This window comes from Stegodyphus dumicola, chromosome 8 (genome assembly GCF_044657685.1).
Source record: "Stegodyphus dumicola isolate Sdum_Otavi_A_Nest chromosome 8, ASM4465768v1".
In the NCBI taxonomy this organism is placed as follows: Eukaryota; Metazoa; Arthropoda; class Arachnida; order Araneae; family Eresidae; genus Stegodyphus; species Stegodyphus dumicola.
The window spans coordinates 147,473,840-147,486,357 of NC_140775.1; the positions used below are offsets into that span (position 1 = coordinate 147,473,840).

Below are 12,518 nucleotides of genomic sequence, written 5' to 3' on the forward strand. Positions count from 1 at the left end.
CAAAGAACTAATTTTTATAATGCTACTAATTAATGAAATCAGTCCAGCTATAGACGTTTAACCTTATATATTCAGGCTGACAGCAAAAGATGGCTATAGGCTTTATTTGTTTAAGTGCTAACCTTTGTTGCATACTTCCACGCAAAAAGGATTCGACATTATGAGTGTGGAGGTGGATTTTGTGAAGAATTAAATCTAATTTTTTCGTTGAAATCAAATTAAATTAGTAAAATATTTGCTGTATAGTAAAAAAAAAAAAAAAAAAAAAGTTTTTTACATTAAAAAATTCGTTAAGATATTTAACAACGCATTTAATGACTCAAATCTTGTCTCCGTTCCTGTAGTTGATTTAGTTCAATACTTTTGATAGCAAATTTGGTTATATTTTTAATCTTTTCCGCATGCAAATTTCTTCTCGTTCATTACATTTTCTTGATTTTCTTTATTTCAGTTTTTAGTAGTTCTGTCTTTTTCAAAAAACAAAATTCACTATTAAGCCGATCCTATTAATTGATCTGTTTCATTTTTATTAACATGTGTACTAGTCATATTGACATTAATTTTGCATTTAAAGGTAAAGAAAGTTTATATCTGAATTAATTAAAACACAAGAGAATCTTAAATAAACGGAATTTTTACTTCCCGCTAAAAATATAAAGAGCTAATTTTTTCTGTCGTCCATCTCAAAATGCTTCTGAGGTACACATAATATTTCATAAAATATTCATAAAATTCCTGACTTAATTTGAAAATTTCTCAACTAGAAGAGTATATTTAGCATCTGGGCTTTATGAAATAAGCCTTCTTAATATAAGCTGTAAAATAATTTCAACGTTTGTTTGGCATTAATTTCGATTAGAAATTCTCTCAACAGAAACAAAAGAGTTATCGCTGTTTCTGGAAAACTTAATTAATATCGAAAAGCTTAATGGAAACCACGAAACACAGATCAGATTATGCGAATTATGAACATGTTGCTACGAAACTCTTGCATCCTTTATTAGCTTTATCTTGGCATATTTTGAATTCTATAATAGTGATATTTTTAAAAATTTATTTTGCATTTATTCTACAACTAGAGCCAGAAAATTCAGGCTGGTTGTTTTTTGAGCTTATTTGATACCACATTACTTTTATCCATATCTATGTTTAAATAATGTCCGCGGGCAATAATGATTTGCCGTCAGACACGACGCAACTCCAACGCAGGCAGAACTCCCGAAACTCATAGATGGAATCAACCACATAGCTTTTGTCACTGCGGTGACAACCTCCTCTGACCCGGCAAAGTATAATTACTTATTTTATATAAAGTTGTTTTATACAACTTATTAGAAAATGAGCACAAGGGTACATATCGGAAGAGTATGAAAATAGAGCAGGCTTTTGCTTTTCTTTTTTTAGCAAGATCGAATAGCACAAAAACATAATTTTCCTTAAGATTGTTATCATAGGAAAGGAATTAATTAGTACATAGGATGACTGATACATTTTTAAATCTTTTATTCAGAATCTGATGATTTTCTTTATTTCAGTTACTCTTTTTCCAGCGCTTAACGAACAATTCAACAACACTGAATAGACCGTTTCATGACATCCCTTTCAACGTTTTTACTATTTCTCTATCTGAAACAAACCTCTTTTCGAGCAGCTGCCTTTTCAGAGTTGTTAAGAATGCCACCAAACCACCTAGAATTAGGTTTCATGGATGGTACTTTAATGCTGTTTCATGGAACTCAGACATTCAATGTCATAGCAGCAACATGGGACGGACTTTATCGTTAGCAAAAGCCTCTGTTGAACAAATCTGGCATTTCTTTTCCATACCTCCCCACAAATGGAATGTCAGGAGCATGAGCATAATATTCATTATTTAATGCCTGCCCATGGACTGGCAATATTGACATCTATAAGCTCAGTGCGTGATCTGCTAAAACGTGCTTTGTCAATCTCTCTCGTTTTACCACCTGAAAGTGCCTCTATCATTAAAATATTAAATCAGGGCTAAATATCTCATCATAATATACATACTGTAATATCTCAAATGTTTCATTACCGCTGTTTCCAAATTTAACACAACAATAAAACAACAATAAAACGTAGTAAACATTTTTCACTCACTATAGAAATACAAAAGGCCATCATTGTCAGTTAAGGTTTAGGCACTTGCATGTATGATTTTAACAAAATTCAGTTGAGATGTAATACCGGAAAAGAAATTCAGAGACAATTTCTAAATTTTACAATTATCTGTTTTATTTCTTTTGTAGATTTTCAGATTGCATGAGAATTATTTTTACAGAATGTCACTTTGCGAGTTTTTTTATACTTTCTGAATTTTGCATCTGGCTCTGATCTGTACCAGCCGTATTGCATGTATGCCATCTTCAACAGATTCCCTAACCGTAGGGAAGTATGACTAGTATCTGCCGAAGATAATGGTTCAACTCACAGCTGCATCTCCAAACACCTGGAGATCATTTGTAGATTTTCTGTCACAAAATTGCCTATTTTGCCTGATGAAATTTGTTTGCACGTTGCTCCAATTCTGATATTGCCTATTCGGGAACTGCATGCGCCATCACATGATACGATGGCCACTGTATTGCTGTATTAAATCATTGTGAATCAACCACTCGCTGCGTCTGAAGTACCATAGAATGGCACTTTTTAACGGTAATAACCCTATCTGCAAAACATCGCTTACTATTACCAAGTAATGGATAATGTTAGAAGTTTTGAACCCTAGTAGTTTATTCAATTAGAGATTATTAAATTAAATATTATTATTCTGGAATAAAGGAGGAATAATTTTTAATATAATTTTTTTATTATGACAAAGAATCAGACATTTTCATGCCATACATTAAATAGAGAGTAAAGAAATAATTATATATATATATATATATGTGTGTGTATTTTTTTAAAGAATATGTAAATACTATTACTAACTTTAGACTTTTCTCTATCGCCAACAGCTTTTCTAGATAGCGGTAACACCCACTTCAAAATTAACCTGAAAAATATTATATAAGGTTTACAATTCGCTTATATAAAAATAGATGCTTTTGAAAATAATTTTGCAAGTGAAAATTAAATGAAATGAAAACAACGCCATATATTTATCCCATAGAAATGTTTCATACATTTTACTAAAATAGCCAGAATTAATTTATTCTTCGAATTTTACCATATTACATGTAACCCAAGTAGCACACGACGTTGCACACTGGTCCGAGAGGTTGCAAAGTGGTCGTGGTAACGTTTACGACGTCTTTACAACGTTGTGAAGGCGCAAAATATTTGCCGTTGCATCTTGGCAATTTGTCGACATCCCTGAAACGTCATGATATGACCGGTTTTAGACGTGGTCGTTTTAGCACTTTTTTTTAGTTCATCAGCATTATTTTTAGAATAAAAAGAGACTAAATCTGCCCTCTTAAGAATCTGAAGTCTGCATAAGATTTACTTTGCAGTGTTCCATTACTTTATTTCATCTAAATATACACTGCTTGACATTGAAAATGCAACACCAAGAAGGGGTGGTCAGAAAGTGATGAAATTTGGAAAAAAGACAGAGCCAGCAAGCAGCAATAAGTGATCTTTATTTCAAAATGACAGGCAGAATACAGAGCGAGAACGGCGTTGGCTCAGTAGGACCGCGGACAGTGATGCAAGAAGAAACACGTCTAGGCCATAGAGTCAATAAGAGTGCGGATGGTGTCCTAAGGGATGGTTCTCTATTCCTTTTCAACCATTTGCCACAGTTCGTCTTCTGAACGAGGCAGGGGCAGAGTCTGCAAACGGCGTGCAATCACATCCCACACATTTTCGATTGGTCACAGGTCAGGAGAGTACGGTGGCCAGGGAAGCTTCTGTATCCCTTGCACAGCATGTTGGCAAATGCGAGCACTGTGTGGTCGAGCGTTATCCTGCTGAAAAATTGCATTAGGCAGCCCCTGAAAGTAGGGGATTGCCACCGGCCGCAGTACATTATCCAAGTATCGTTGGGCCGTCATAGTGCCCTGAATACGAACTAGAGGTGACTTGGAACCGTAGGCAATAGCGCCCCAAATCATTATGCAACGTTGTCGCTCGGTGGGGCGTTCCACAGTTACTGCCGCATTAGATCTGTCTCCACGTCGACGCCACACACGTATGCGGCGACTGTCACTGGATAAACAGAAGCGTAACTCATCTGAGAACACGACGTGTCGCCATTCTGTCATCCACATTGTTCCAGTCTGGCATCATTCTAAACGTTGGCGTCTATGTTGTGGGGTCAATGGCAGTCTTCTTAACGGACGCCGTGAGTGCAGGCCACGTTCAACGACGGGAAATGGTTCTGGTCGACACGGGAACATACAGGGTATTTTGCATATGCTGCAGAATCGCGGTACAAGTGATTTGCGGGACCGCCACAGCTTGTCGACGGATGCGTCGAACCGCGTGTGCTGTCATCACTCTGGCTGCACCTGCAACCTTCCTTCTTCTCCCATTTCCTTGTTCCAACCATGTTCGCCATAGCCGATGCACCGTGCTCGCATCCATGTGGGTATCAGCTGCGATTTGACGTAAGGACCAACCCCCCTTCTCAGTCCGATCACCATACCCCTAGTAAAATCGTCTATCTGCTGGAGGTGCCTTCATTGACGGCGGCCTGGCATTCTCTCCTATTACACGTATCCTCCGGGACAAAAACCAACTTTCTTCGATAATTCGTCTGGCAGAAATAACGACACGAATACTTCCCATTCTGCACGTTCTTTCCCTTATATCTTACTTCACGTGCGTCGGAGAACTGCGCATTTCACATCATTCGCATAACTCAGTGACGTGAGTCTACTCTGAAATTTGCATAAATTTCTGACCACTCCTTCTTGGTGTTGCATTTTCAATGTCGAGCAGTGTATAGGTTTATAAATATTATAGCAAAATATTTTAAAATGAAACTAATCTATAAAGTAAATTATTAAGTTATGCATTTTATATACTAAAAAAATCATATTTCCGAAATCAATGTAAATCACGTGTTAGCAACTATTTCACTACTGAAATATGACTATTTCTTATTTTTGAAGTAAGGACGAATTCACCGCTGTCCAATAGATATGGCGGAAGGAGAAGTAGACCTGTACATTATTGACTGGATGCTTAATATAAACGAACATCTCGAGATTTGCGAGCTTTGGCTAGCTGCCAAATTCGAACAATTGCGCAATTAATTCAGTTTCTAACAGTTCTTTCAAGTCATTGGGTAAAGATGCCATCTGTAAAGCGTTTGAAAAGACTTACTTCATGTTTGAAATTGAATAAAGCAATGGCTGCTTATATTAAAATTAAATAATATTGCTTATATTAAAAGTAAATGTAATGCACTGTCAATCAAAGAACGCATTGTGAATCTTCTCATTGTTTTGTATCTATTTACTTCAACTGCCTTCAGCGAGTGAAATTATCATAAGAATGCTGAATTTGTGCTTATTTTGTGTGTGAATATTTGCTATTGTGAATCTAGTGTTCGTGAAACATTAGATTCACGATAGCAGATAAAGGTTAATGATTTTAAACAGTGATTTTTTTTAGTATATATTTTTTTAGTTCGTCTCTGTGGTCTATAGTGGTCTGTGGAATATAGTGTTCGTGAAATAGCGTCTCTGTGGTTCGTGAAATAATGTCTCTGTGGAAATAGTGTCTGTCTCCAATCGCTGTGGTTCCAGCGGTGCAATATTTGGATAAACTTACTAGCTTTGTGCTTCGGTTATGACATCCTAAGTGCTATATCACATATCATTCCCATTAATCGATTATTGAGTTAATATTGAAAAGTTGGCTTTCAGAATTAATTCATATAAAAACAAAAATAACATACAATGGTAAGCCACTTTCTGGTTTTGCTGAAAATGCAATCAATACAGAAGCAACAACAATTCAAACTGTTATGGTATGTTCATTATTTTCAAAATACAAAGAAATTATTGGACTGGTACCAGTACTTAATATGATTGCTGAAGATGAATTAAATATATGTATAATGTAAGCAATTAATTAGTTATTAAAATTAATAATAATGCACATTCTATAGTATATTGTCTTTTGTACAATATGCAGAAAAGGTTAATGATTTTAAACAGTGTATGAAATACATGATCGAAAAACTAGTGTTAAACATTAGCATTTCTATGAAATATTGTAATCTATGATTATGTGACATTTAATTGTGTAATATTAAAAATACTAAATATTTTTTTATTGATTGCAAATTACAGTTTTATTACTTTTTGTTTGTCATCTGTTCTTCCCAAAACTGTGTAATTCGCGTTTTTTTAAATATTGACGTTATGTATGTTTCTTAGATTATTTCAATAAATGAATGTTGGAAATCAGGTTCTATTTTTTATTAAATTTAAGTATATTCTATTTTTTTCGCTTACTTTTTATGTGCTTGTGATAACAAAGAAATTCATAATAAATAGAAACAAAATGTTTCATCGTGTACTATTTAACGAAGAACTTACTTTAACGTACTTAGCTTACTATCGTATACTATATTATTTCAATTATTTCTGTACAGTAACAAAAAGGAAAGTTATTGATTATAAAAAGTGCATGAAATAATCATCGTAATCTACCACTATTCTAAAATGTAGAAACTAAAATAAGTAAATACATTAACATATGATCGAAAGAAATGGTGTTAAGAATCATCAGCATTAGTAGTAAATACAGCAGTCCATAATTATTGCACTTTTAATTGCTTACTATTTAAAAAAGACAAATATTTTTTTATTAATTGGAAATTTTAGTTCTGTTACCTTCCTTCTGCTATTTATACTTTCAAACACTACTAGTTCATGTTTTTTCTTAAATAGTGTTGTCATGTATGTTGTTTGTTAGGTTATTATTTCATTTTAGATATGAATATGGGAAGTTATTAGATTTAGATATATTTTTGATCTCATTTATTAACTACTTTATACTGTCTTTCATTAGCATATCTTGGAGACATAAAAGTTAATGGTTATATTTTTTACTGTGAAACGCGAATAAATTTATTTATACTTGTGTTCAGATAAATTACTAATTATGTTACGTTGAGAACCGCTTCCTAATTTATCATGACAGGGCCAATTTTCAATGTCTCTGAGATTTAACAGAAATAAATGTGATAATGCTGTTATCAGAAATGCTCTTTTTTTACCCACATATATATCTTTACTTTTATTGAGTTTATTATTGAGTTTTATTTACTTAAAACCTACTATTAATGTTATATATTAATGTTATTAACCTACTATTATTGTTATATACTATACTTATTTATAATAGCCATTTTCATAATTACTCTCACTAAAGGAAAAAAATGATGAAATCTTAAATAATGGTAACTTAGAATTTAAGTTATTTAAAAAATATAGTTTAAAGTACTGAAAATAATTAAGGCTATTATTAATTATGTATATTTAGTCTAAAGAGAAAAAAAATGTATTATCTTCTGGTTTTCAGGAAATGATAAAATATTTAAACTTTAGAAAAATACAAGGAATACAAAAATTTAAAAAAGAAGAAATATATATATATATATTATTAAGCTTTTTTTTTTCTGCATAAATCAATATGTAACACATAACGACATTTTCACAACTGTTGCAAAAAGGTGGAATTTTGCGAACATTTAGGCGTCTTTAAAACGTCGTGATACAATGGTTTCACAACCAAAATATCACCTGCGAAAGACGCAATAACGACGTCTATGCGACAAAAACCTCATTTACAAAGACGTAATAAAGACGTCTTTGCAACGGTTGCAAAACAGTGGATGTTCGCAGACATCTGGGTGTCTTAAAGACGACATATTGCAATGTTTTTGCAACGACATCCGCGACGAGTTTGCAACATCGTTACGACGTTGCTGTGCTACTTGGGAAACTTCTTAAAAAATTTAATTGCCTTTAGTTTTAGCTGTAACCGAATTAAACATTTGACCAGGTACTTTTAATTACATTTCTTGTCTCCCAGATACAGTGGACCCAGATACCTATTCTCCCAGATACAGTGGGACCATAAGAGCTCATTGTAAGCTTTAATCCTTTAAATATTCATCATAAATACATATTTGCAATGCAGAATTTCTCAGAATAATGCAAAGAATTCTATGAAAACGTTTTCAGCTTTGTGGGAGGCGTATATCAGTTAACATGAAAATTAAATTTTATATTGTTTTTATAGAGCAAAAATTCTAATTAGCAAAACACCAACTGTATTTCAATAAATTAAATTCAGAATAACCCTTACTTTTTCATATGAAAAGTCTGGACATATTCGAGCAGGAAATTATTGCTCTAAGTTACGTTTCAGTGACTCTTAGTGCTATTTACAATTTTTCTACCAAATTTAGGGGCCAACTGCAAAATTAAAATTGCTCGTTTTAGCAAGTAATGCTTCTGTATTGGACAAAGCAGCACTTTATACAAATTTACAGTTGACGCCATAAGAATACTAGTGACACATATTTCTGCTAATTTTGCATTTAAAGAATAAAAGGTTTTTTAATTGACTTTTTGAAGCATGAAAATTGAAATGTTTGCTTTATTTACCATATAAAATGTTAAATTTTATATTTAAGTATTCAACTATTTAGTGTTTAAACTATTTCTTTACAATTCTTAGGTTATTTTGATATGCTTTATAAATCAACACACGTCGATATTTCAAGAAATTAAAACTCAAATCGCCTATCTCAAATGCATTCGTATATGCTATAATGATTATATAATTTACTGGACATCATTAATAAGGGTATTTATTATTCTACTTCGACACAGAAACAGGGCATCAGGGATTATATTGCTTTTATTCGCATTGCATTTTGGATTGTTTCAAAGCTTTTGCCATGGGTCGATACGGCAAAAATTGGAGAATTTCTTGCTTTTGTGCGCTTTTTCGAATTTTGTGTCACGATTATACCTTTCAAGCAAAACCGCAAATTAAAAAACAGTTAAATAATATTGTAACAATCTTCATTTAACAAGTTCTGTGCTGCAATTTCTTTATGCTATTTGAGACCGACAGCATTTCAAGTAACAAGTATTCTTTTAATAACCTCTATCTTGTTAAAGGGCAGGAAGAGATATTATTATTTCTTTTTAAACCTCATTTTGTAATGTTTTTAATAAGGCTACTGGAATGTTTTTTAAATTTTGGGTAAAATGTTCATTAAATTCACAAAATTTCGAATTTCAATAGCAAAATACTATGAGTTTGATGTTTTATCCCATTTGCTAATAATGGCAGCTATTTACACATTTCGTATGTTCTGTGGCAAATTCATGTGCATGAAAAAACACTAATTTGAGCTTTTTTATTAGCTCTTCAATTACTTCTGTAAATTTTTTTGTCTTCTGTAATTTGTTACTTTAGTTACATTTTCTAAATGCAGTGGATCTTATCTAAAGCCACAATCTACAGTTGCAAACGAATTTAACCTTCTGTATAAGTGATCGCCTTAGAAAAATGACATTCGGTAGCCATGTTTCTTAATATACTGATCACTTTTAGAAGTGGTCTAAGGTAGTTTACACGACGGAGTTCACTGAACATGGTACTTTCTTGTTATAGAAGAGACTTGGCGTAACTGTAGGGGACACTAGGATTTCAGTTAGTTAGTCCTATTTTATTACTGTCCCACAAACTAAAGTGGAAATTATAGATTTTACATAATATTACACAAGAAAATTTTGCAGTTACTTGAAAGCATAAAACAGTGAGTACAGTGTTATCCTTCCCACAGATGGATAGGCGCTATAACATTGATAATGAGTATTTAACTATTATTAAGTACAAAAGGAGTTTTATATTAAATACCTAAATTGCAATATTTAGATTTATTTTCTGGATGGCATTGTTCCGTCTTTAAAACAGAATAAAAAGATACAAAGCCATTTCAGATAATCATTTTTTCATTCAATAAGTAGATTCTTCATTTTAACCTATATAATTCTTCATTTTAACCTATATAAGTGATAGATAACTGACAAATAGAATGAAAAAGAATCATTTGAGATGCGCTAAATGTTTTAATTGAACTGTTCAATATTTCTATTTTTCATGATTTATTAACTTTCAAGAAAAATGTCTGGATGAAAGTTATGAATAGATACTCAAAAGAATGTAATCATTTCCTGAATAAAAATTTCATAATTCAATCATTTATGTATAATTTACTAATTTGTGTTTTGCATAAAATGCTTTATTTGTAATATCAGTTCCCTCACTGTTATTGGACGGTTGTTGCAGCCCTCAATTCAGCGATCCAACTCATCCTAGAGATTCTCGATAGCGTTCAGGTCTGGGCTTTGGGCAGGCCAATTAATTCGGTTAACTCCATACTAATCCATGGTGGACCTCGCAACATGATAGCTCGCGAAGTCGTCGTGAAAGTAATATGGGTCCAACCAGTAAAACTGCCGGAACGTAGGAAGCACATTGTCATCCAAAATAGTGCAGAAGGCGTCAGCATTGAGTTTAGCATGAATTTTGACCAAAGTCTCAGTCCATACAAAGAAAAACACCCCCAAATCATAATTCCATCTCCGCCAAACTTTACGGTGGGCACAATGCATTTGCAGGAGGCGTTCTTCAGGCAGACAAAGAACTAAAAAACATACAGCGACTGCGTTACGGGGACCTTGTAATTGAAACTATTTCATGTACTCAATCTATATTCTTTCTTCGTTTCACCAAATTTGGGACTGTGGAATTTTCTCTTTCAGCTTAAAAGGCACTAATTACTGCTGTAGAGTGATTTCAGAAGATAGACCTTTCTATTTTGGAAGAAGATTTCATGCCTGAACTCTCACATCAAAATGTCTGTGCTGCCAGAATAAGCAAGATGCATAAAAAAGCATGCTTTGTATCAATCAGCATCAGCTGATTGATACAATGCACGCCATCCGGCTCTTTATCACGCCTGATTTGTCGAAGAATTCAAAGGCTGGTTATTTATGGCGTTCTGTAAGATCCTATATTCCAAACTCAGTGCGATTATACTAGTGCATTTTTGTCATTCCATTTTTTATATCCTGTCATGGAAGCCCTACATGTGGGTAATGGGTTATGAGAGTGAAAACTGCATTGCTGAGTCACTGTGTACTAACTGTAAGGTGACCACACAAAAGTTTCTAGATTCTGCCTTAAGTGAAAATCTGAGAAGCAAGTTCACTTCACCAAAGTGAGGCAAAACATTTCTTATCCAGAAGCTAGAAGAATAATATCAAGTGTTCAGCCCTAACAAAATACACTATATGCCAAGTTAAATGCACTGAATCAATAGCCACTCAAATAGATATTAGTATATAGCAAAAGGTTTCTTCTGTAGAGACAACAAAAATTATGGTCATTTCCAAAAACACAGACAAAAAAAAATCAATCAAAAGACACAAAAGAAATAAAAAATACAAAAACAGTACAAAACAAATTAAAACAACAACAAAAAACGCTCTGGTGAAAATCTGAGCTCTGATGGCATAGATTCCGAGATGGCTATAGAGGACATACTGGAAGTTTCGACACATCTCTTTTCCCGTCTGAAGAAAATACAACGCAGACGAAATAAGATTCATAATGGTTATCATTATCTCTTGGAATTATCATTGTTTCAAGAAAAAAATGTTCTTCATATAAAAGACCCAGTCAGTTCACGTGATTCTATCTGGTCTGCAGCTCAAGAAACTTTACTAAAACCTGAACAATAGGATGAAAGTATCTCGTAAATAGCTTATAAGGTATTTCTCCCACCATCCTAGCGTGCCTTCGTGTGTAGTGGTTCTGCATGCTGGACCAGCATTCCAGAAGTCCGTGGCTCGATTCCCGGCGAAGGCGGTTGCTTATTTTTCATCTCTCTGGCTTCGAAAAATTTCTAATGTCGCTACAGTGGCGCCCGAACTAAAAGGGTGTTGGATGAGAATTCTCCACACCCAGGATTGGCGATTGGGTCCCATAAAAACACCAGTCGCTCTTTAAAAGGGGAAGTATATAAAGTATTTCTCCCACCTTCCTAGCGTGCCTTCGTGGTGTAGTGGTTCTGGCCGGTATTCTAGAGGTACGTGGTTCGATTCCCGGCAAAGGCGATTCCTTGTTTTTCAACTTTTTAGCTTCGAAAAACTCCTAATGTCTCTACAAGCTTAGTGAAAATATCTCCGAAGTTACGACTGAACTACAGCTAAACTTTCGGAAGTAAATTTTTTCAGAAACGATAAACAGCCAATGTTGAGCATGTCAGCGGTGATGTAGATCTTCTATCCTGGTTGAACTATTCTTCTTCTTTCAACTTTCCTCCAAGCTTTTGCTGATCAAGTTAATATAAGAATGCTCATTTCGGAATGTTCGATTTATCAATGTACATATTGCAGCAGGATTTAGAAAATTTCATTGAGAAGCTGCCTGTTCCGTTCATATTTGAAGGTGATTCAACGGCCACAATCCGCTTTGGGGAAAGCAAGACAAAAACTCAAGTGGCA

General features: G+C 33.8%; 1 protein-coding gene across 2 annotated transcripts in view; it reads right to left on the reverse strand.

Annotated features, from left to right (window-relative positions):
* The window catches only part of LOC118186462 (uncharacterized), a 147,522-nt gene that overhangs the window by 24,732 nt on the left and 110,272 nt on the right, over positions 1-12,518 (reverse strand). For both annotated transcript variants that reach the window (XM_035356564.2, XM_035356563.2), the window contains exon 33: positions 2,953-3,016. In XM_035356564.2, coding sequence (XP_035212455.1) covers positions 2,953-3,016 — 64 coding nt within the window. The remainder of the gene's footprint in view (positions 1-2,952; positions 3,017-12,518) is intronic.